The 26,861-nt window shown below is 38.7% G+C and overlaps 1 protein-coding gene across 2 annotated transcripts in view; it reads left to right on the forward strand.

Annotated features, from left to right (window-relative positions):
• The window catches only part of cadm1b (cell adhesion molecule 1b), a 274,356-nt gene that overhangs the window by 196,505 nt on the left and 50,990 nt on the right, over positions 1 to 26,861 (forward strand). For both annotated transcript variants that reach the window (XM_017308156.1, XM_017308157.1), the window contains 5 exons: positions 8,597 to 8,749; positions 12,937 to 13,074; positions 21,599 to 21,757; positions 25,650 to 25,746; positions 26,012 to 26,184. In XM_017308156.1, the coding sequence (XP_017163645.1) occupies positions 8,597 to 8,749; positions 12,937 to 13,074; positions 21,599 to 21,757; positions 25,650 to 25,746; positions 26,012 to 26,184 (720 nt within the window). The remainder of the gene's footprint in view (positions 1 to 8,596; positions 8,750 to 12,936; positions 13,075 to 21,598; positions 21,758 to 25,649; positions 25,747 to 26,011; positions 26,185 to 26,861) is intronic.

Consider the following 26,861-nt stretch of genomic DNA (forward strand, 5'->3'; position numbering starts at 1 on the left):
CAGTGACAAATTAGTGCTTTCTGCTCCAGTTCTGACCAGCATTATGATTCTAATACGCATTCATGGCACCAGGGTGCTTCTTACCAGCGAGCCGCCAAGGCTGTGAATGGAAAATGGCTGTGAATGGAAGCAGCTGAAAGTCTCACTTTTCTTCTCATAAACAGTCCATGTTTTATTTGTGAGGGTTTAAACCTATATAAAGCGTTATACACGTACTGGGCATTTACCGTTTTAACAGTAGTGGGACTCAATTAATAATAATAATGAGTTGAGGGTCTGTAGTTAATTGATTACATTTAATCACATTTTAATCGAAAATATATAGAATATAATATAAATATCCTTTAGCTTCAGTCTGAAGGAAAATTCTACTTTGTTTCACCCTATTTTTATGGTTCCAAGAGGCCTTTTCATTCTGTTAAATAAAAAGTAAAACGATAAAGAATGTTGCTGGACAATAAATTGTTCCAATAATTATTGCGATTATTGATAATATTATTGTTTTGAGACAATTTTCAAATAATATATTGATAATGCCATGAAAATGTAAGTTTCCCCCCTCAAAGACCTATAAACTTTCATTTTGTAAAGAACACAACACCGGAGCTGGAAGACAATGCAAATATCCAAAATAAAACACGACAACCAAAAACAATAAATGAAACCAAAATAAAAACCACTTAAAGCTGGAACCATAAATAAAATGGATTATGATGTTTTTGTACAACATAATGCCCTTCAAAAAAATAGGGATCATCAGAATGGAAATTATTTCTGGCTTGTTATACTGAGTTTGGCATCGCCCCCTGCTGTACGGGCATACGTACTACCCACAAGAAACAAATCGGTTTTGTTTCACTTTCAGTGTGACAAAAAAAAAAAGAAGCAAAGTGACTCTTAAAAGAGAATTTGTGATTTGCAATACCAGTGTTGTATAGTTGCAGTCGCTGACTTGTATCTGTGTTAAGAAGAAAAATGTTTTTAAAAAATGTTTATACAAGTGTTTGAATTAGCTTGGCTCCAAATATACCGGACTTAGTTTGGGAACAAATATTATTACAAAAAAAAAATGTTATTACAAGCCTTTTATACGTTGTGACTTGTAGAATGGAATTTGCGATCCGCACTGAATAATCTGTGAAGGTGTAACAGTAGTTTTGTGTCTAAGGGATAAACAAATATTCACAAGTTATTTTTTTGTCTGACACAGGTATGCAGATTTGTTTTTGCACCATTTGTTTGGAATCATTTAGGGGCAAAACTGTCAGTGTCAAGAATAGAGTCAAGAATTTGAAGTGATATAGCTGCTGCTTTGTATTTGTGAAAGTTTACAAAATGTACAATTGCAAAACTCCTGTTGGCTTTTTTCTCTCCGACTTCGACTTCATAGTTAAAAGGTACAAATACTTTGGCACCAAAAATACTTCCGTATTGTCACCGTTGTACAAATTGTTTCCTTTTCCTTCATCTTTGAATTGTTCTCCTGGAGAAAAACAGCATCATTTGATCAAAGTATATGTGTGCCTTTACACATATACTTTGATCAAGCTAATCTACTGAAGGCGGGTCTTTGGAGTAAGAAAGAGCCATCACTCTGTCCTTTTCTGTGTTACCAAAAAGCAGGCACGCATTTATGTGAAATATTCCTGCAAACGAAACTGTCATTTTTTAAAATCTCATAGTGCTGTTTCATACCAAGTAATATTGTCCGTAGTATACACCATTTGACCATTTTTATTGTAGAAAATTATGTTTTAGGGTACTTTTCTTCTTTGAATATCAGTTGCTAATTATTAAAAGTGCATACTTGTCTTAAAAATGTCAGATCTTAATTTAGTTTTGCATATGTGATAAATTTTTATTCTATTACCAGCAATTAAACAGGAAATCGTTACCAGTTATCACTCATTACCATGGACGAGGTGTCGGACGAGGATGCCGCAGTTTACATCGTCTCACCCTTAAATTAACATTTATCACCTACAATTAAACATAACCAAGCTGATTTGTCTTAATGTATTAGGTGGCATACAGAAAATGAGTCAGCTGCTGCTACTTTCCCAAATGTGGCAACACAAAATGTCACAAGTATTTTAAACTATTATGTTTTATAACAAAAGCAATTAACCGCTATTAAAGAACACACACACACACAGCACTCTCTGCAATTATTGGGGCCTCTGTTGAAATGATGTACAAAAGCCTCGAGACGAGACAAATTTGGGTCCTTGTTCAGCCCTACTTGTCACACTTTCAATTACTCAAATTTTTTTCTCTGCCTCTAAACACAGAAAAGGTTTGAGTTTCTTTCTGTATCACACAGCTGTCCTACTTAAATTGTAGATGATTTTTTTGTAAAGCTACCATCACACTGTCTGCTATCTTGCCACGTTTATCGGTGGGTTAAAATATGTACTACACAGATCGAACAGTTTTGTGAAGATAAAAGCTCGTCATGTCTTTCAGGATTGTGTCGCTTTGCATGCATCCTGTTTTATTCATTTTTCATATCTAAGGATAATCAGAAAATTAATTTTAAATGTTCTAATAGAGACCCTAAAACAGTGGTCCCCAAACTACGGCCCGCGGGCCGAATCCAGCCCGCCTCCACATTTGGTCCGGCCCCCTGAACAATACCAGAGAGCATTCAGATTTTTTTTTTTCATATACCGTATTTTCCGGACTGTAAGCTGCTTTTCTTCAACCACCAGGGGGCTCTTTAGCAGGAAGTCAATCATTGGAAGTCAAAATTGGAAATAAAAGAAAAAAGCGCCCATTAAAACGAAATTAGGTTTTAATAGGGAATTGAAATTTGAAAATGTTGTTGATCAGTTAAATAGCATTGAGGGGAAAAAGAAGATTTTTCGTTTTTTTAAATAATACTGGAATCATTATGAGAATTTGAGATATAGATATTAGGATCCAGTAGATGGCAGTAGTGCAACAATAATGGATGCAAGCTGCTGTTGAAATCTAAAGAAGAAGAAGAAGAAAGCGGCCATTTCCATTTAGCACATGCTAGTAGCAGACACGAAGGATCAGCACTTTTACTGCTATAGTTACCGTTCCAGTTAAATCTAAACTTGGCACCTTTTTATTTTTCAATTGTAATAAATGTGATATTCAATTGACCTGTTATTACTCAATTTTTGGTTGTCCGCCCTCCTCTGCTGCTGTTGCATCATTGTTGAAAACCTGGAGCGGCAGAGATATCTGCGGCTTATATGTGTATGTTTACTGGTTTAAAAAAACAAACTTTGGGGGTGTGGCTTATAGTTTGGAAAATACAGACTATAATCCTTCCTGGATTTGTTCTGTGAAGTACCCAGAGAGGGTTATTTGGTTATTATTTATTTCATTAATAGTGTTATTATTTATTTACTGACTTTTGTTCTGTGAAGAACCCAGAGAGGGTTATTTGATTGTGCTTTCTGGAAAACAATACATATTTACATTTAGGCACTCCTGCAATCGTCACACTTTTTCTGTTRCAAACTGACTCCGGCCCCCCACCAGAGAAGGGAAAAGTTATGTGGCCCTCACAGGAAAAAGTTTGGGGACCCCTGCCCTAAATTGTCACTTAATCATTTATTGGAGCTAATCAGAAAGTATAATACTTGGTGACTTTCAAGCATACAGCATGCTGAGGTGAGTGAATCCTAATTATGATAGTCAAAGTTTATGCATCAGAAGTAGGCAATATTATTGTGAATTATTGTTTTATTGCGACATCTGTAGTAGCTGTGTAACTACTGATCCAGTGACACATTTGAAATACGTTGAACTATGGACTTTTGCCCATGACTGCCTGCCTTAGCAAGGGCTTAAATTGTGTGTTATATAGAGTTTAATGCACAGTAATGCATTAAATGCATCACTGGAGGATTATTTACCAAGAGATAAAACAATTGAAATGTAAGGCAGACATGACAGTGGCTGCAAGTTAGCAGTATTTTTTATTCAGAACTATATTTAATTAACTTAATTTTTAATGATTTTTGCACTCAAATTAAAGATTTGACTTTTGCTAAATTTCCATTGTGAGATTATTACATGGCAATAAGTTAGCTTATTGTGAATTGTGATTTCTTTTTAAGCTACCATTTTTTAAACATACATTTTAAGAGGTGTGAAAACCTTTTGTGTATGGTGACGTTTCAGAACACAAATAAGTTACAAAAGTCTTTACCAAAGTATAAAAAAAACTAATAAAAAAACAGTTCAGCTTATAAACCTAAATATTGTCCATAGCCACAGTGAACTTTATTATTTGTGCTCCTTTGAATACTTCTGTTTGTTTTTCACAAGAGGAACATTAAGTCAGGCTTATTTGAAAAGTACATTTCAGCAACGAGGCAGTAAAAAGGGGTTTCCACCATGAAGACATAACAGTAATCCATTATGAAACGAGCAATAAACGTCACATTTTGTCAAATACCGTCATCAAAATCATCAAATGAATGCAGATGGAGCATGTTGTGCGGCGTTCCATTTACCACTAATTAAAGTCATCTCTAAGCAGGTGGGTTACTGTACAACCATCAGTGCATCCTGGTACTGAAGGAGATGTTGTGGTTTTACTACAGTAAAGGTGTCAGACATGACGACAAGATCAGCTGCGGCTTTCGCTTGGATTTGGTGTGCAAACACGATTCCATCTGTCCTTGACTCTCTGGCTCTTTTACACATGTCATTAAGCTTCGAATGCTGCGAGATTATTAAGAGATAATTCACAGCGCTTATGTAATGGAAATACTTTTGTGTCCTTGTCGGGGTTTTTTACAATAATCTCTTAGATTAGGGATATTGGGCATTATGATTATGCATGAGCATATGGGATACTTATGCTTTAAACCAAGATTTTTTTTTTCTTTCTTTTTTTTTTTTTCTATCTTGCATTTTTTTTCACGTAGCACCCTGGATCCGAGCCAGGATTGAAGGTGAACGAGAGATACCGTTCATCTCAATCTATATTGCTTCCCAGCTGTTATTTCGCAGGCCCAGGTAGCCAGACGTGCGTTCGGTCCTCTCGCCGGGGGAGTCTGAGCGCACGTCGTTGTCACATTTGTGTAAAACACCCACAAAAAAAACAACAAAAAACGCGGCAGAGCAGAGAGAGAGAGGAGTGTTATGAAAGTATAGATCGGGGTCTGTGCTCCTATTTACTCAGACGGCAAAGATTAAAAGAAACAATAATCAGGAGGCTCATCGTGCCCGCTGATCAATGATGAGTCTGTACAGTTACAGAAGTCTTGCCAGGAGGTTAGGACAACCTTTCCCTCTTTGTTCTATATTGAGCGGCGCCATGTGAGCCTGCAAACATGTCATTTTCTCTGCCAAAGTCAATACATCTCCTTCGTCAATAACAAAAAAAAAAGAAAAGAAAAAAACCAAACTGAGTTGTTTATCCACCGTTGGATGTGAATATATGTCAGACTTTGCGACGGGCGGATTAAGTGTTATTGGGTTTCTGCTGCGTATTTGTACTTCTCGTAATGGGGTCTGGCGAACTCCCCCCGTCGACAATGCTATTCTAGGCCCCTGGCTCCTAAAGGACCTCCAGTTCTGCACAAACCAACCTGCCCCCCCTCCCTCGCCCGTCCCCCTCTGTACCCTCCAAGCTGGTGGCATTGTTACCTGTCATCATGGCTGCCCTGACACAGTGGCAGATCTTTGTGCGCGAGGAGGCAAACAGCAGAGACACAGAGACACACCGGGAGCTGACAAGCCGAGTAGTCGCCTCGGAATAAGACACAAACAACAGCAGAGTATCGGCTTTACAGTCGCAGTGGAGGGCTCTTTTTTTCTTTTAAACAAATTCCTGCTGCAGCAAATAAAGATAAATTATGTCACGGGTCGGTCGGAGCCGAGCGCGCCTTGTTAGGGTGAGACATTTATTCCTCCAGATATATCCAAAATGACATGTAATCCGGCAGCGGTTGTCATCCGGAATGAAAAAAATGAGTCTTTTATCAGTGAAAGTGGACCTCGGCATGGACGGCAACGCGGAGCCGCATTTCCCCCCCTTCCGGGAGGTTTCCGGGTTTGTGTTACAAAGGCTTAATATTTAAAAAGTGGTACTTCGCAAACAAATGTGATGTTCAGCATTCAGAGCCCTGCAGGTTAGCTCAATTTCGAAAATGGTTATGGCTGGGTTTTTTTTGTTTGTTTTTTTACATATTCAGGACACGTGTTGGCTTAAAGAGTCCATGCAAAATTTGTGGAAGGTTATGGTAGAAAACTGATCATACAGTGGATTTAATCAAGTACCAACTTAGAGAGCAGGAAACATGCAGCAGTTCTGATTGTGTTGAATCTATAATATATTTTTGATTAATTCCTCTGAAGGTCTTTTAAACTATTTCTTTAGACTTGTTGCAGTGCCCTACACCAAAGTGATTCACTTAGTAAGCATAAAGACATGAAAGCCATTTTGAAACTTGTGTGTAAACCACAACGACTTTAAAGGAACAGTATTATGTACATTATGCTATAATGATATTCCCTTATCAGAAACATACTCAAAGATTTGCTTTCATTCTTTCATGCACGTTTGAGAAATCCTTGAGTCTCCCATGGCAACCATTCAGTGGTGCCTAAACACTTGCAGTCACAAAGCTCCTCCTTGGAGCTGCAGCTCCCGCCTCACAGAGCAGTACTCCTCTGTGACTCCCCCACTCAACTCCTCCAGACTAGCCAGCAGTATTTAGCAAACACCTGGTGTAACTATGCGTCTCCTGAGCTCATCATATAAGCTGCTTCTCACTCCACCACAGTTATTGTAAATGGCACAATGAGGATTGTTGTGATGACTTCCTGAAGAGGGAGTGTCAGAAAGAGCAACAGATTCTTAAAGAGACGTAGACCCAATTTGTAGGTGCTGCATCTCGTTAAAGTCCATCCATCCATCCATTTTCTGTACACCCTTGTCACTTAGTGGGGTCGGGACGGTTGCTATAAAATGGCACCATGCCTGGAATAAACATAATTCTGCCCTTTTAACAAATTGACATTTATAAAAAATATATATTCCAAGCAGAAAAAATCCAACATTTCCCTGCCTAAGCTAAATTATATTGTTTGTTCAAATAAAGATAACATTTTCAGATCACAGCCACCAATGAAATTCTTTGCAAAAGCTACGAACAACTCCTCAACCTCAGATATGGGTCTAACAAATCAGACAAATCATGGTCTTTGGTAAGCTAACCGTATCATTTTGTAAATCGCATCTTATTCATTTTGTTTGGCAAACTGGAGAATATTGCATATTAGCGCCACCTACTGGTACATTCATACCTTCAATTTGTCATCCTTGGGACAATTTTCTAAGAGACTTCAGGATGCTGTTTCATAATTTGCCGAACCTACAAACATTAAGACAATACTGATTTTGAAGTACTTTGGAGACTGATTGTGAGGATTAGAGAAAACATGCAATATATAGAAAAACTTCTGCATCCAGTTTTTGTATTTTAAAACGACTGAATGAAAATCAAAGGTGCAAATAAATCATTAGCATCCCACAGTTAGCGTCACATGTATGCACTTAATGAATGCATGCACAGGAACTGTATCTATTGGCGCTCTTATCTAAGCAATCAACCTCTTATACGTCACGGAGTCATATGCTGCAATCTGCACTCATCATTTCAGACATGGAGTGTTTCCCTCTGCAGCAGATGCTCTTGCCTCTCAAAGTGCAGGCTTCCAAAGAGCCTTAAGATAATGTTGAGGGAATAAGGTTTCATATCGACGCCACCCGGAGACCTCAAGTAATGATCATAATGCAAAGTGTGAAGCCTGAAGGGAATAATAAACTCTCCCCGCGCTTCAAACGGGGGCCGAGTGGCGTTCGTTAGCTCGACAGATGCGGAGAGGACTTGATAAAGAAGGCAGGTCAAGGCATCAAAAGGCCTCCCCAATCAAATCAGCCCAGGCTGCTTATGGAAAGGAGCTCTCGGGGACGAGGGCTGACCCAAAATGAAAAGCGGCGAGCATAAGGAAGTCGGAGCGAGACGGAGTCGGCTAACCCAGTTTGACGACGACGTCGAAAGATAGGAAGTCCGGAACAATCCGCGGAGGCATTTAGTGCAGAGATTCCCGGCTGCTTTTGATTTGGACTTTGGGGCGTCTGTGCTTCCTCTGTGATTTAATTCATTATGTATGTTTGAATGCCTCTCTACTTTCAGAGGACTGTGTGTGAGCCCGGCGCGGCCATCCGTGACCAGCCTCGGCCCCGTTTTAAGACTTTCTTAGCTTGTTAGGACTCTTCATGAACACTCCTCGTGCTTTTTCCTTTCTTTGCGAGTGCTCCATGGACTGTAAAGGTACTTTATAAATCAACTCGTAGAAATCGTTCTGAAACTCACTTTTCTTTTACTCAATTAAGGAGAAAGCCCCGCATAAAGGGCAGCGCTCTGCCTCCCTCCTGCCCACAGTTCCCTTCTTCTCTCTGATTTCCTGATAGAGTCTCCTTCTTCATCCTTCAACCCCCTCATCCCTTCCTCTCTTCTTTTCGCCCCCCCGCCCTGTTTTCTTTCTTCTCACCCCGCGCATCTCACACTTGTGTCCCTGCTCTCTGTATCCCCAACAGCTCTCAAGGACAGCCGGTTCCAGCTGGTGAATTTCTCTGACAACGAACTCCGGGTGTCTCTGTCCAACGTATCGCTCTCCGACGAGGGACGCTACGTGTGCCAGCTCTACACAGATCCTCCTCAGGAAGCCTACGCAGACATCACCGTTCTGGGTAAGGTGTGAGGACACACACGGGTGTGAAGAAGAAAAAGGAAAGAAAAAAGAAAAACCCACACTCTCGTTGTGAGTCGCTCCATTGTGAGCGGTGAATATGAAATAATAGTTATCTCTGATCTTGTTATCTTAAGCAACTGAAACAAAATGTCAGCCAATTAGGCTCTCGCGGTGCTCAACAGCATAACGAAAAAGGAGCAGATGCTGAAACTGATGGCTCAGACCGCGTTGGTTTGGCAGCTGTGTTGACTCTGTGAATCCTGGTGAATGTTGACTTGGCTGCTCCCAACGATTTCCCATTGAGAGTCAGCTGTGCCACACTTTGATGCTTTGGAGAGAAATTACTTTAGTTAAGCTTTATTATACATGCAGACATCCTGGGGGATTGAAAGGAATTAAAAGCACTTAAAAGTAATTACTCCAGTTGTACGACTGAAACCTAGCCCCCTTTTTTTTTCTTCTTCTTCTTCTTTTCTGAATCAAGGGGGTTGCATTCAAGAGTTCTTGAAATAAGCACCCCCCTCCCGCCTTCAGCCCCTAAACCCCCAAGTGACGTTTTGCTTTCAAGTACATGAAGTTCGTGAAGTTAGCTGTGATGACTAATCCAAGGTGGGGTCGGGAAATGGGCCTGATTCTGTGTTTACATCCGAGTGAACACAGGTTGCAATTACATAGGGCTGTTTGACTGTGCCTTAAAATCTTTTGGCAATGCCTTAATAAGAGAAACTACGCGATTAATACTGTACGTGATTTACTGTGTTATTGTTTCAACGCTTGTATAACCCTCCAGATGTGTCGCAATTCAACACTAGACCGGTTTTAACATGAGTTCTACATACAAAAATTGGACTCGTTTTAGCACAATGTAATGTGTGGGTGCAAAATGTTTAGTTGTTGCCTCAGTCTTCCAGCTCTGACCCAATCTTCAGGCAAGTATGTAAAAGCAAGTTGGCTGATCCTGCGAACCTCGAGGTTGGCGTCCTGACTCCACCAGAGGTCAAGAAACACCAGATGGAGGATCTTGAGATGACTTACAGTCTTGGAAAAATAATTAGGACATCCAGTTAAATGGAACAAAAACAGTTTATCTAACAACGGGTGGAATAAGTATCAAGCAATGTGAACATTTTGGAAGTTTAAACATTTACGATGCTTTAAACAAATCATTTTCAAAAAGTACTTTTAATCGGACAAACATGGCTTAGCAGAACCTATGTAGGTTTTATTTTAATTTTACTGTTTAAAATATGAAGGTATTTGTGAAATAAATTAGAAAGACTCAATGAGTAACTATCAAACACATTAAATAATTTGTTGAAAAAGCTGTTTTTGTTGGTGATATTCCTTCTGATAAACATTCAAATGTTGAAATTTCAAAAGGATCCAGGCAGGCGAATGGCTGACCCATTCTAGCAGTTTTACTCACTGTCTAAAGAATCTTGAATTAGTAATACGAGTTAAAACAACATTTAAATTCCCTTTGGGATCAACAAAGTATATCTGAATTGAATTGGATCGAATCTCTCAAACCAGTGAAAACGTTTCATTGGTGGTTTGTTTCGGACTTTTGTCTTACTAGTTCAGATTCTTCTCAAGAACACAATTTATCCCTTTTTTCATTGTTCGCCATTGCAAACAATGAAGTAGTTTACCGTTACCATACGACAGCCCACGTGTGATTTTCACCTTCAAGCTTCACTTTTAGTTTGGTGTATTTGAGGGCCAGACATGTTATGTGAAGTGCCATCCAAAGAGTTCACATTTGGATTCCTTTGATCCAGACTTTATCGACCTAATGGATTACTTGCTAGCTGATATCTTCTGCTGTAAAATGTAAAATGTCCACACTGGTGTCTCATGCAGTGAGTATGCATAGGGGCCATTGTGATTGAGTGCACTACTTAATGCACTTAACTATTTGAATTTACTATTCCTTGGCTTTTAGGCAACTAATTTTATTATTTTTCTTTCCAGTTTAGGACTCCACTATTACTCACTTGAACATGCAGAAGTTTTGGAATCCAGCTCTAGTCATTAAAATGTTTGGCAGCAATGAGATTTTTTTTTTAATCTTAGAAAAGTAATAGCCTTGCATGTGTGAAAATTGAAATTGAATTGATTTCCATTCAAAAATACTATATTACATATTATGTTGCTATTGCTGCTTATTGAAAATGGTCGGGTTTTAAGATGTAAAAACGACTTACTCTAAGTCAGTCCAATTTCTGATCATCTATACGTGCTTATTATACCATACAAATATGCATATTTCAACAGGGAGTTATTTCCTAGTCATTTTTAAAAATATATATTTTCTATTAAAAAAATGTCTAACAGGAATGAAAATACATATTCAGTGCATGCATCATGTCTGTTAAAAAAAAAACTCAAATGATTGTTCTGGAAGTTTTCTCTCAACACATTTCATATTTTAGGTGAAATATCCAAATAAAAAATAAAAATAAAAAAATCCCATGAAATTTGCCTGGCTTTCAGTGAAAGTCAGAAGGTGGGAAAGGATCTCGCCATGGCATTTCAGGTATTGTAATTCCTGCAAAAGAAACACTCCAGTTGCAGTGGTGACAATATACCCTGTCTGAAAAAAAGGAAAAATAAAAAAAGCTACAACAAAGCCAGTGTGAATCCAGAAAAGCATTTTCTGATTGCTGTACTGATCGATCTTGATCACATTAATTGCAACAGATATTATCCTCCATTTTTTTAACCGGAAAAACTGTAGTAGTTCTGGACAGGCGCAGTGACCCGTGTCCACAGGGCAACATCGTGTTTATCTTCTTGCTTCGTCGCCCACACACAACTTTTGGCAGCGTGAAGTGCAGGAAAGCCTCGTTTTTGCATCTTAATATGTTGTTTCACAAATATATACAAAGGATTCAGTCTGGATGAGCAATTGTGTCAGGAAGTCCATTAAAAAGATGTTTTCCAAGTCTGGCTAAATTCTGGCCACAGTTTAAATATTTGTCACAAATTCTTTGTTGACCTTTATCTCGATATTTCAGAAAATAATAACATAAAAAAACTTGTGAAACTTCAGTCACAGTATGGAAAGTGAGCCCCATATGTCGGTGAAAATTAAATCTTTGTTTGCTGAAGCATTGATTCCAAATTAAACTTCAATAATTTCCTGATAATACCAACTGAGAAAATAAAGAGGAAAAACAGAAATGCTTGTAAAAATGAAGTCTTGAAGTTTTACCATTGTAAGACAGGGCTGCAACTAACGATTAATTTAGTTATCAATTAATCGATTGATTATTCCGACGATTAATCATATCAAAACACTGGTACATTCTGCAGATTTTTCACTTAACCGCCTTAAGCTTTTTGTACTATACTAGAAATACATTAAAAGATTAAAATAAACAATTAAATTTCCTTTTTAAATAAGAAAACAAACATTTTATTGCATGAAATGTGGTACCGTGGCATTCCTTAAGCGAATTTGAATCGGGTGAAGCTCAACTGTGCCACTTGTTGGGATATTAGTAAAACTTTACAGATAAAGGTGTTTTCATCTTTAATACAAATGTATATTTTACAGCTTTGATTAAATTACTGCTCTGAATGAGTTGGGGTTTTTTCAGCAAACTACCTTTTTTTTTACTATGCACTGCAAAAGCACAAAATCTCACAATGTGTTTTGTCTAGTTTCTAGTGCAAATATCTCGGTACACTTGAACTAAACTGAGCAAGATTTAGGAACCTGTTTTAAGTAAATAATTGTTTAATATCGTGATATAAGTACTTTTTCCATTGGCAGATAATTTCACTTATAGCAAGACATTTTCAAAACGTTACAAGTGAAATAATCTGCCAATATAACTACTAGTTTTTATGACTATTTAGTAAATATTTGCTTAAAACAAGCTCCTATATCTTGCTGGAAATGTACATGTAAGTTAGTTTTGTCTTATTTTAAGTGTTTTTAAGTTTCTATAAAAACTAGATCAGAAGTACTTGGTAAGATTTTTGTTGAAGTGTGTGTACCCCAGGTTAACGATTAATCAAACACTGAATTAGTTGACGATTAACTCAATCGATTCACTGCGACTGATCCGATTAATCGTTTCTTGCCTTACTAGAAAAAACAAAACAAAAACAAATGTGTGTACAAGCGCTGCCCTGATCACGTCTGTCTGAATGTTTGCGCTGCTGTGTGGTCAGTCCCACCAGGCAGTCCAATCATCGAGAGCCGAGAGGACGTGGTCAGCGAGGGGAACGAGACGGAGCTCACCTGCATATCCATTGGCAGCAAGCCGGCCGCCTCCATCAGATGGATGAAGGGGGAGGACGACCTGACAGGTTGGTGGAATAACAGCCTCCCTCGGTCAGTTTCACGTTCTCCTGGCCTGTCTGCTTGGCCTCTCTGGAGGCTCCTGCTTTGTGAACAAAAGAAGGAAGAAAAAAAAGGAGTTTTTCTATAAACGCGTTGTGTACTGATGATGTTGACTGGCGTACGTACACGTGAAGATCATCCCGTCTGTCATGCCGAATACGGCTGAAGGCGCCGCACTCAAGTTGCTGCTGCTTTGCATTCCTTGCAAATTCAGCTCTGCCTCGAAGTAACTTTCGCACTGTAGTTTTCATTTCAGAGATCAATGTTTGGATTTAAAATTGCTTAAATATTTACCGGAAACATTTTCGCTACACCTCGACTGGCTGATGGAATATGTTTTAAAAAAGAATTCAACTCTTAAGTCTTTCCGATTTGCTTCCAACCAGCCGCTCAGGGTAAACAAGCTTCATTTGCACATTTTATCTTCATTTCGGTGCCTTCTGTTGCCTGCAGAAAAAGGCGGTATGAAATCTGAGAGTGGCGGGGAAAAAAAAAGAGAAAAAAAAATCTTATTACCTCTCAGTTATGATTAGGTGTTATCAATTATTCATTATAAACTTATTGTACGGCAACGGCGAGGTTCATATTAGTCACATTGTACTGACGCGGAGCGAGTGTCTCTGAGCTTGTTGTCAAATTATATATGTATTAGAATGGAGAGGATACATCGCGCTTGTTGAGAGATGAAATATTTAGACAAGAGCAAATCTGAAGCTAAATGCCATCTGTGCCTCCAGTGTTCCCTACAGGAGTCAAAGTCAATTTCTGTTTATGAGTTGTAGAGGGTTGTGTTGGGGAGGGAGAGACAACAGGATGGTTAGATCAGCAAAATGCCACTGACATGCTGAGCAGGGCTAATCCACAGTGGCAGTGGATACATAAAGCGAGTCACAAAGTCACGTCCCCTTGTACCCCAGGAAACACAAATCACTTGTTATTACTGACGTGCTAAACAATTCATTAGTCCCCACACGTACTTGTACTCGGACTCCACAGCACACTTGGCCCTGGCAGACTGGAGCTGCTAGCTAGCAGGGTAGCTTTAATGCTAGTAAAGAAATAAATTGACCAAATTGACCTCGGATTAGCTGTTTTGTTTTTTTTTATGTGATGTATCCCATTCAGTTAGAATAATAAAAATGTTATTAAAAAATACTTACACAGAGTGATGTATTTAAAGTATTTTTTCTGGTCTAGTTTGGTGATTATACTGGAAACCCAAAACTATGCTAGTTACAAACATTTTAAACATTGCATAACAATTACAAATCACACATTACTTGTTATTAAGGATTTGTTAAACAATTCATTAGTCCCCGCACATACTGTGATTCCTTGGCACACTTGGTACAGGCTTTATAGGCCCTGACTGACTGTAGCTGCTAGCGAGCAGGGTAACTTTAATGCTAGCAAAGAAACAAATTGACAAAACTGACCTCGAATAGGCAGATTTTTTTATTTTAAATCTGATGTATCCCATTCAGTTAGAATATAATCAAAATTTAATTTGAAAAATAATTAGAGTGATGCTTTATAGGCCCTTGCAAGCTCTACTAGCTAACAGGGTAGCTTTAATGCTAGCAAAGAAATAAATTGCTCAAACTGAATTTAAATAGGTTGACTTTTTTTTTAATCTGACATTTCCCACTCAGTTAGGATATAATCAAGCTTCGATATAAAAAGTATTTATACAGAGTGATATATTTGAAGCATTTTTTCTGTTTAAGGACTATTTCCTACTAGAAAATCCCAAATCATGCTAGTCAAAAAATTTTAGAACATTGCATAACATTATTTTTAAAAATAAATCTTACGTCATGACCATGTTATAGTTTATAGCAGGGCCCAACAGACATTCTTCACAAGTAGTGGTACCAAATTTGAGTTATGTCAAGACTGTGCGGCGCCTCCTCAACTGAACTCTTTTAAAGTTACTTCACGAGTAATTTTAACACTTAGATTAGTTAAAATTAAACAGTCTCTTGTGGAAATAACAGTGTTCGATTAATACCATTTGAGAAAAGGACCAAATGGACTTGGCACAGTGTTGATTTGTGGAAAGTTGAGTGGAAGGAAAAAATGGGAACAAATTCCACACAGACTCCATGGAGTATTGTCAGAAGGAATTTAAGAGACATCTCAATGAGGATTACCTGAAGGTTGCTGAAAAAGGCTAATTGCCTCCATGTGGCACCGCGTTAATTAAATACATGGACGTCTTTATTCACTTGTTGGCATTTTATGCATTATTGGTCCTGCTTGATATTTAAAATTTTCATAGAACGTGGATTTTGGATTGTTTTTCTTTTGCTGCAATCATAAAATTGTACATATCTAAAGTAAACCAAATACTTCAAAATATGTCACTCTTTTGTGAATATTTGTTTTTTAAACGTTTTACCATTTTAGACATATTTGCATATCACTACCGCATGTCTCTATAAAGCTTCTTGGCATAATAATGATAAAATATGATAAAATAATGGCAAAATAAACATGATAAGAAAGGACTGTAATAATGAAATCCACTGGGTTTACATATTTAATTATTTAACTTCTGTGTTTCATGTGTTTGATCGTGAAGAACAGTGTCTGGCATTGATTGAGTGGCATTTGTTTATGACATAAAACACTTGCAGCAAAGCAGCTGCATAAGCAGCATCATCTGTTCCTCACTATGATTATTCAGAACTTCGTTTGCCTTCAACTAAATAATTGGTAAGAAAAATGGAACAGAATAGGAATAGAAACAGGCTTTATTGACCTGCAAAGGGGAAATTCAAGCGTAACAGCAGCACCAGATATAAAGAATCACACAAAAAGTTCTTTAAAAAAGTACGTGTATGTGCTTTTCAGTATACTCGGTACAGAGTCAGATCAATTTGGTTGCAATTTCTCAATAGCACACCTAGCAAAATGGTGAAGTCGTACCCCAACTCCATCTTCCTGTGCCTTCCTGGGCCCATATTATGGTCTAAACCAATCAGAAACGGTGAAGAGTTGGATTCTCCCTCTGATTGGCTGTTGTGGTAAGCGCTCTTCCCACAGATCCCGGCTCCACGCCGCCTTTCGTCTGCAGGCCGCGAGCCGATCATCAGACGAACGTCAGGTTTAACGTTGCCGAAGATATCGCAAGAGGAGAAGGTCTCTTCACTGAGCTGAAGTCTGAGATAATTCTTCAGAAGAAAAATGGCTGGAACCTTGACATTAATTATTCTTTTACAAGTCAATATTGCTTTTACCAACAGTGATTAAAAATAAATGAATAAAAGTAATGAACTGTCCATCTAACTTTTGTGCTGTTTGCCAGCTTTATAAATCATGTTTGTATTCATATCATTCATATTTAACAATATTTGTTTTCCTAATCTCATTAATTTAAACGATATGAGATTACTTAGAATATTTTAGAAAATATGCCATGCCAATATGTGTCACTGTAAAGTTGCAACTGAATACACCAAAAACAAAGGAGGAGGCATGAAAACCTACTTAAAAAGTGCATCCGGTTTGCTGTAAGTATCAAAAAGAATTGGGTTTTCTTGCTACTATTAGCAATGCAAGCAGCCAGCAATACACTTCACTCCTTTTTATGAGTTTAAACAATAAATAAGAGACACACATAATAATAATTTGAGAATCATTATTTTAGTGAGGTGCAGTCTCTCAGACGTGTAAACAGAAAGTTTAAACCTGCGACTTTCACTTTAGTTTGCATAATCACACACAGCCATATTTAGTACTCAAATATTATATTTCATTGAGAGGCACCGGTGCTGTTCACAGGGAAGGAAGAAGTGCAGAACCGGTGGCCCAGTACAATAACTGATTAAGACTAAACCATTCATCTGATGCTGCTATTGTTAAAGGTGGGAAAAAATGGGATTAGACAGCAGCGTTTAATTGTTTCTTGTCCTTGTGATCAAGGGTAACAGTATTCAAGAAACTGTGTGTAAAAAAAAAAAAAAAATCTAACTAAAGGTTAAAAAACCTGCAATTTCAGATTGAGCCGTAAAAGAGTTTCGACTAACTCGACAATTAGTATTCAGTAAAAATCCTCAAGCTATCAAAAGGAAAGACGGAAAATAAAAAAGAACCTTGATTAAAGATTTTCCGACTCATTTTTAATTCAAAGAGCTGGAGCTTGGTTTCGTATTTGACCTTGAGGAATCATATTTTGGAATAAATACACCAAACCTAAGGTTGACCCGCCCCCCTTGTCTCATTGGGGTTGACCGCCCTCACCTCTGTGGGATCCAATCAGAAGCTGATTCAACCACAGTCACTGAATGTTAATCTGAGAACATCTTGCAGCCTTGCTGAGGTTTTGTTTCATATTTTCTCATCCTGGTATAGATGCTGCTGTATAATCGAATTATTTTTTTTGACATAAAAAAAATTAAGTGTGTTTTGTGGAGCTTAATGTCGCATCATTCATAATGAAGCATCTCCGTTGCTTTTGGTGTGTTTCATTAGGGTGATGTCTCATCCACTTCTTTCCCATTTGACCCTGGTATTATTATTATTATTTTGATATTGCTGCAGTATTTAGGTACTTTCTAGGTAGCAGTGGTTTAAAGTCGACATAAAAATACCTTACACAAAATTACACTTTATCTGTTGTAGAATTACAAATAAGTGATGCCAGAATAATAATAATTTTTGAGGAAGCTTAAATAAAGGCAAAAGTTCACCAACACCGCTGTTTAAGCAATTTGTCCAGATGATCACGTTATGACTTTTTAAACCGTTGAAAGTTTCATTCACAACCTTTGGCTTTATCATATATCGGTATGTAGGAGTTGCCATCACAAACCTGACTGAGTTACAAGAGGAATGCGACAAATTCCTGCAAAAATATTGTGGGAATCTTGTGGAAGAAAACCCAAAAACTGTTTGAATCTGGCATCCCCACCCAGTACCAAAGACATGAAAGTAACTTCTTAAAAATGAACATTGAAGGTCAAAACTGTGAAACAGTTTTGTTTATCCTAATTTAGGTAAAATGCAAATGCTTGATTTGATTTAGTAAAGCAAAAGTACTGCATATGTCTTTTTATATAAACAACACAACCGAGTTCGATTGCATATATTTTGAATTGAATTACTGAAATTAACTTTAAAAAGAAAAATCAATCTGAAACTGCTTTCATATTTTCGTTCTTCTGATTAGGTCTCCCGTTATCTTTTATGTCTCTTCTCACTCTGCTGACTGCATTTTTGATCTCACTGCAAAAACACAAAAACACCCCCGAGTACTTTTTTAGCCTATTTTCTAGTTCAAACAACTTGTTACACTTGAAATAAGACAAAACCAACTCGCGGGTAACTTTTCAACGGGACATGGGAACTTGTTTCAAGTCGATAGTTAATAAAAATGTACTTGTTCCATTGACTTATAACAAGACATTTTGCCCATGTTACACGTGAAATAATCTGCTAATGGAATTGGTTCTTTTTTTTGTCAATATTAAGGAATTACTGTCTTAAATGAAGCTCCTGTATCTTTCTGAAAAGTTAGTTGTAAGTTAGTGTTGTCTTTTTCAAGTGTACTAAGATATTTGGACACGAAACTACACCAAAAATAGATTTTATGTTTTTGCAGTGCTGCTAGAAAGTATTTGTTCTTCCAACATGTTCTTTCACATCTAATATTTATTAAGTGTGCACCTTATTGTATTATATTTATGTTTTTAAAATATGCTCTTTGACCTCTGTGGGTCTTTTGTCTCTACTAGAGCCAGTTTACTCAAGTTCAGCATTAGCTAACTTTACAACCTTCCTGTAAAACTCCGGCTCTACTGACACGACTCATATTCTCTCATTTCCTCTCGGTGGGTGTGGCGAGTTTAATTCCGGTATTGTATTTATTTTCGGCGGCTTTACCGGCGCTGGAGTCGCGCTCGTCTCAGCCGTCTCCAGACAGCTCGATCACGGACGGGGCCCCGGCAGCGCGTTGGCAGCCAGACGACTCGGGTTAGAGTCTGAGTGAAAGAAAATGTCACCCTGAGAAGACGGCCATGCTTGATTGCTCTGGGATTGATCAGCGCTCGATGCTCACGAGAGCGTTTGATTTGACATCTCTGCTGCAACTCCAAAATCTCCTGCTGCATTCAGATTTGAGTCCTTCTCTGGCCCGATGCGCGCCGCTTCTCCTTCGTCCGGGGTTCGGGGCGAAGCACTTAATTGATAGAAGATGACTGGCTTGAGGATTGGGGACTTCCGAAGTTTTCCCTCTTTGCAATTGCCATAGTCAAAAAAGAATCGGGAGAAGAAAGAAAAACAGCACCCCATAGTTTGTGGAGCCAGCGTTTGCAGCTACAGCGGCTGCAAGTCTTTTGGGGCGGGTCACTGTTTAGGTCGTTGTCTTTTGCAGCATCTAATGGGTTTTTCTTCGAGTACTGCCCTACATTTAGCCCCATCTAGCTTCCCATTGGCTTTGATCTGTTTGCATGTTATCCACAAATTTCCATTTTGTTTGCATCTGATCAGAAACCGCTTTTCCACATGTTTGCTGTGACCCCTATCTAGCCAGCGCTAAGCTGTAAGCTGCACTTCATAGGACTTCCTACAATGAATGGCTTTCTTCTTCCCACTCACCTCTTAAATCTAGATGTGTGGAGTGCACAGTTTTTCTTCTCTTTACCAGATAAATGATATCTTGAGGCAGTTGGTTGGGCTGGATTGATTTAAAGCGGGAGTGCTATGTATTTTCCAGCCTTTTAGCACAATCAACTAACTATGTTACCTCCAGTTGCTATAAAAATGTTGCATATATCAAATATGACTTCAAAGGAAATTTGACTTGTAATTTAACACCTTGAAATTGGGCCTCTGTTTCTTTAAGAAACTCCTGGTCTTTCTGAAACTCCGCCTTCAGGAAGTCCTCCTTTATTTAACCCTCTACCAGTGTTTCACTGAGAAGGAGCTCGTATAATGAGCTCAGCAGATAGCAAACACAGTTCCACCAGGTGTTTGCTAATTGCTGCTGGCTAGTCTGAAGGAGCTGAGTGAGGCGGAAGCTCAGAAGCTTGCAAACTTCAGCTCCCAGGAGGAGCTTCCTCCTTAAAGGCGGGGCTAGGCCCACCCGGGCGTTTTGACCAGCTGAGTGGTTGCCACGGGAGATTCAAGGATTTCTCAAACACGCACGAGAAAGTCAAGGCAACACTGGTATGTTTTTGATGACGGAATAACATTATAAGATGATGAAAAGCTCAAAACAAGTTGATTTTACATAATACTGCCCCTGTCTGCCGGGTATGTGTATTAAAACTTGAATGTAAGAATAATAATCAGTAGTTACTTTCTGCTGTTGTATCAGATTCAATCGCTATAAAATGTAAAAAAAAAAAAAAAAAAAAAACTGACAAGATGTGAAAAATGGGTGGTAAAGTGTGAGACGGTGCTTTAAAACAGCAGCGTCCTGTGTGTGTTCTCACTCAGCGTTATTAGCTGTGCTGATTGCAGCCTGGTCCAAGTAGTTTTCTTAAGTAATGCTCCCATTCAGACTGCTACGTTTAACAACCAGAGCAATAAAACATGAAATAACACGAACACTTTATGACTGCGGTAGTGTATGTGCTCCGTGCTTCTGTAATGTCTTTCTTCATTTTGGGGGGGGGGGGGAGGAAGAATTTTTTGGAAACATAAGAGATTTGTTTACAGTTATTACTCCGCCAAGTGTGCTTTCCAAACGGCGCGTTCTCGCGCCTGCAGTCGGCAGAGCCGTCAAATTTAATGCCTACGAGCGCGGTGGCCTCTCGCTGATCCCGGCGCTTTAAATTTTATGCCGGGCAGGTTCCTTCACGGGGCCGGGTGTATGTTACGCAGGGTTAATATCCGTCAAAGGGGGCCACATATGTGTGTGTTGGCGATCATCGGCTGTGGAACAAGACGGTTTTTCTTTTTTTTTTTTCCTCTCCCGCCTTCCGTAGGTCCCGGCCGGGGCTCTCCCCCGTGACGAGGCTGAAATGGAAGTGTGCTGCGGGGTCAACGTCGGGCTGTAATTATTTCCTCACTTCATTAAGTGCGGGTAAACCATCACACTCAGCACCGCGGCTAATGCGATGCCCCTCTGGCATTGTAATGCTCTCTAAATGAATGCCCCTCTGACAGCCTCGGGCCTAGTGGGCAGCAGATTACTGCGGGGTTAGCCCCAACAATGCTGCAGCCTCCAGCGTTCATTATCGGACCCGATATGACCCGGCCGCTCCCGCGTCAGAATCGAAGGCCTCGGGGCTCGTCTGAATCCTCTGAAGTCTCGTTCGGGCTACCGCATCACCGAATCATAAATTAAATGTAAATGCCATCTTAAAGTACTTCACTTTGACAGGTAATATGCTCTTAATAGCTATGACTATTTGCCCATTACCAGCTGCTGCTGCTGCTGCTGCTGCTGCTGGGGGGATTGGAGATTTGATTTTGAACTTTTTTTTTTTTTTCGGCCAGTAACTTTTATTTCCTCTTCTGTGTGCGGCGGCTTTTTTCCAGCTGAAACAACAGTCGAGGAGACGTATGACAGGATGTTTACCGTCACCAGTCGGGTGAGGTTTTCTGTCACCAAGGAGGATGATGGAGTGCCGGTGGACTGCATCGTTGACCATCCAGCTGTAAAGGACCTTCTGACTCAAAGACACTTGGAAGTGCTCTGTAAGTGACCCAGAAATGCATGTTTTGTTTTTTTCTTCTTCTTCTTCTTCTTCTTTTTCTTTTTAAAGGGCTACAACCAAAGGGTCGTATGCTTGGACTCTGGAGGGCTGGCGTTCGGTAGTGGAGAAAGTCCTGGGTGTTTCTGTGCTTTAAAGGTTTCATCTAAAAGTATTGGAAAACAGAAACTGTGAAATAAAGGAAAGACTTAACAACTAAAGCGACAAAAGCAGCACAGAGATATTTGAGATAGAATCAATTTGTGCCAAATATAACTTGGCGTTTTGCTGTATGTTCAGATAGTTCATTCAACCTTTGTCCTTACTGACTCTACACTCACCATACACTGTAAAAAAAAAAAAAGAAGGAAAAAAGTCTCTAATCTACGGTAAAATACCAGCAGCTGTGTTTGCCAGAATCTTACCGTATAAATACAGATTTTACCATATTTATACGACAAAATTCTGGCATTTTACTGTAAATTACTGACGTTATTTTATAAATTTTTTTACAGTGTAGACTTAATATTGATTAATTCAAACATATTTTCTCCAGATTAATGAACAGACAGACAGCACACTACTTTAATTGATTTGTACAATAACACAAACTGGGTTGCCAAGTTTGCATTTAATACTGACTTTCTTTCATTTAAATGCATTCAAATATATAAATATGACAGATGTATACTTCATTGTCCCCATAAGGGAAAATATGTCCCAGACAAATTCCCCTTATAGGGAAAATAAAGTATGCATCTACAATGGATCTACATGTATATACATACAACCTTTTTAATGCTTGGTTTAAAGTCCTTCAGAAGTTAGTCTCCTCTGGGGTGTACCACAAGGCTCCGTACTTGTCACAGTTTTGTTTTTGTCTTACTGGATGATGTTTTCCTGACCTAATTAGCTCTTTCAATAGCAGTTTTTAATTCTACTTTGAAAATCCACTCTTACATCTCTGACCTAAACTTTTTAGACGTTCTCATGTGCGCCTGGTTCTTTTTATTTCTGTATTTGGTGTATGTGTTTTGTTACAGTTTACCCAGTAGGTCAGCCTTTGTGCTTGATTATTGAGGTTTTATTACATAATTTTGGATAATTTATTATTCTTCGTCACAGAATTCATAGACTTAGCTGGTTCGTTTTGCATCGTCAAGCATTTTGAGGAGAGACATTTCAGGTAGAATGATCCCAAATACATGCAATTGATTTTGAACGGATTAAACAGTCTAACGTTAAGCTTATTGATTCGTCCTCCATAAACAATGACCTCAACCTCGCTACAATTTTGTTAACTCTGTTGAAAAACAGAGTCTTTACCAGAAAACATAATATTTTAAGTTTATTCTTTAATTTCTGCCAAGAATTCAGAATTATTGAGGAATTATAAATTTGCTTTGAAGTGTACATTTCTTTGCCGGTGTATGATATTATTCTCTATGTTTGGTGAAAATCAACCATAAATTCAAGACTTTCTGTATACTGTAAATAAACTTTTAAGCTAAACTGCACAGAATAATTATGACTTATAATCATTTTTGTCTTTGACAAACAAGCAGGAAACAGCTTTTCTATTTTTAGGGCAAAACAGTAACTCTCTAGATTACTCTCACCAAAATGTGACAGACTGAAGCTGCGACTCCGTTAATGTATGCAAATCTTTAACATGTTAATTATGGACTAATCTTTTCACCGCAGACCAATCAAATGCGTTGCGTAACACTTTGTAAAAAGGCAGAATTGGTCCAACTTGTGTCAGCCTGTACGCAGAAGGTTTTTCACAGACTGAATAGTCACCCTCTGCATTATGGTTCTGGTAAATAAAATTATCTGAAGTCTTAATGCTCAGTCTGAGGAAGAAAAAACAAAAACTACAGAGATCGACTAAGTGCTTTGTCTGGCGACTCGTCGACGATACGAAAAAGAACCCATGACTTTTAACGAGTGAGGTAATGCATAGAAAAAAAAAAAGCATTTTCAACATGTAGACAGTGGATTCATTAAATAGCAAGAGCCCAACACCCCAATAATGAATTCAAAACTTGTTCCAAATGTAAATAACAGTTCTGTTAGATTGGACAGAATGACAAGATTGTAACAAATTCATTTTTATTTATCGAAATCTTTGATGTGTCACGTTGTGTACTTGAAACATATTTGACCTACACTATTTCTCCAAAAGTACTTGGTCATCCCTCCAAATCATTGAATTCAGCTGTTTCAAACATTTCCCTAGCCACATTAAATATAAAATGTAGCTCCTAGAAAAGGTTAACTGAGGACATTCCAGCATAGTACCATGATGAGATGCATCCTGGGCAATTAATCCAAGGTGGAAATCTTCTGGCCACAAAATAGTCCACGGTCGCTTGACTGTTGTTGCTGCTTTAGCAAAGTGGAAGCAATTGGGAACGACTGCAACAAAGCGGTGAGCCACACCAGGCCACACGGTTGGGTCAGGGCATCCTCAGTCACAAAGAGCAGGGAGGTAATCGACTTTTTGTAGAGAGTGACTACAGACCAGCATAGAGAAGTTCAGGAAGTGAGATTTTATTGAGCATTCAAGGACATTTATCAGCAAGATTGGTGTGGATCAACTTGACTGTTCTGCTCTCAACCCGGGAGAGGAGAGGAGAGGAGAGGAGAGGAGAGGAGAGGAGAGTCTTTCTCGTCCAACATTAGTGTCTGACCTCACAAATGTGTTGGAAGAACTTTTCAACAAATCCAATAAGACACGCTCCTTACCTTGAAAGGATAGGTAGACATTTTAATTTTGGTTGATATACATTAAAGATATGTGATAATTGGATAATTTGTGGTTCATCGTCATGACAACAAACTGCTGATGCTGTTAAACTCCAAAATCTGAAGGTTTGATTGGTGTTACCACTTCTACTGTAACATTCCAGAGGTTATCGATAAATATTAGAAATATGACTTTATTGGAAACTTTTATTGCTGTTCATCACTTCATGTATTATATGAATTGAAGAAGCCACAATATTTTTTCTCACAGATGTATTTGTAAAAACCTCATTGTTTTAAAGTTTTTTTGTGATTGCCTCCAGTAATCACAGGAAGTGCCACAAATTCTTATGACAAGTTTTTTTTTTTCATAATCTTGCCTGTCCCTAGTGTAAAAAGCTGAGCTCCATTGTAATGTCTAAATTTAAGCATAAAGTGCAGTAACTTCTTAATACCCATAATGTGCCCTTAAAAGCTCAGCATATGCTCTTACCATTAAATCATAGCTTTAATTAAATCTTTGGAATATAATTAAAACTCAGTTTCTATGTAAGCTGCTGTCTTGTCTAATAGCATACATTAATTTCAGGTAAAAGCAAAATTGCTTTTCCGATGATTTTTTATTTTTTATTGTCTAACGCATTGATTAAAGAGGTAATGCAAGCTGCCTACCACTGTTAGGCATCAAAGAAAGGTTAGGTTAGTCTTTTGTAGTCTGTCGAATATTAATTTTTTTTAAAAGGTAGATAACTGTTTTGTCTGACCTTTTAAGGAAAAAGAGAAAGGTTGACTGTAACCGCTTGACATTTTGGTAATCTTTTGCGTCCAGAGATAAGAGAGTCAGGGAAAAACACACACACACACACACACACACACACACACACAGACACATTTTGCTGTAAGGTAGGGCAAACTGACTGGATGTGTAATGAGAACATAGAACAATCATTTTATCGTCGTCTGCGTTTCACTCGTAGCTGGGTTATCTTTTTTTTTTTTCGTTTCGTTTTGGTGTGAATTTCACTCCAGAGTTCACTCTAGAGACAAATCGTATTTTACTTGGAGGTGAGGAGAAAATAAAAATCTGTTAYTTTTTGCTTCATTTTTAGATGTCATTTGCTGTTTTCTTCTGGTTTTTTTTCCAGATAAACCTGAGGTGAAGATCGTGGTGACATATCCTGATGGGTTAACAAGAGAGGGCGACAATCTTGATTTGACATGTATCGCTGAGGGGAAACCACAGTGAGTTGTTTTTCACACACACACACATGCACACACACGGATGAACTTAAGCACTGGAGATTGCTGTTTACTCGGCGGTGCCATCCCTCTCCAAACATCCTCTTAACCTTTCCATTTCATTGTACCATTAAACCAGTTGTTAGCATGCCGTACACCATTAGGCACCCCGCCCTCCGCCGTCGATTTCAGATCTGACCTTTATTTCAGATTTCTAGCATGGGATAGACAGCGTCTGAGTGATGCGTGTGGCATTTGTGCTTTCAAGCCCCCATCAGATCAACTGGCTCAGGGTGGACGAAGACGTGCCGCCGCACGCCGTGGTCACCGGCTCCGATCTCTACATCGAGAACCTGAACAAGTCGTACAACGGCACCTATCGCTGCGTGGCGTCGAACGCCGTCGGGGAGGCCTACGACGACTACGTCCTCTACGTGTACGGTACGTTACGGCTCATGATCGCACCGGATCGTTGGCATCCTCAGGCGTGGGATGCTCTGTAGCGTTGCTCACATCAGTACCGAGCCTGCATTGCTTTATTGTTCTGGAAATGATCACCAAACGACAGGCATTTGTGGCAGCAGACTCAAACTTTCATTTGCATCAAACTTTCATTTTTAAAATTTTTTTTTTAAAGTAAAATGGTGGAAAGATAAAAATAAACTTGCAGAACGTGAACAGTCTCAAAATCGGAGCAGTGTTTGTAAACGGTTGTTTTTATGCTGTAACAAGTGACGACCGCTTGTATGCATTTTAATGGGATGTTTATTTAAAATTTATGCATAGCTCAAGCGTAGGGCTGGMCGATACAGACTGGGAAAACGTATCACGATATCAGTATCTTTTGTATCAGTCAATATCGATAATTATTAWTTTTTTTTTAAATGGCAACACTTTATTTGAGTTGGGTGTGCATACAGGACTGACATGACAGTGTCATCAATGTAACACCTGTAAATTTTTGACTGTTGTCATGAAGTGTCATTTGGTAGATAGACAATTTTAATGCAGCTTTGCTTTAAAGATGTAATTATTTACCGACTCGACTGGACATTGCTAGAGGCCGCTAGAGGTGAAATTCTTGGACCGGCGCAAGACGGACGAAAGCGAAAGCATTT

This window comes from Poecilia reticulata, linkage group LG13 (assembly GCF_000633615.1).
Source record: "Poecilia reticulata strain Guanapo linkage group LG13, Guppy_female_1.0+MT, whole genome shotgun sequence".
NCBI classification, from domain to species: Eukaryota; Metazoa; Chordata; class Actinopteri; order Cyprinodontiformes; family Poeciliidae; genus Poecilia; species Poecilia reticulata.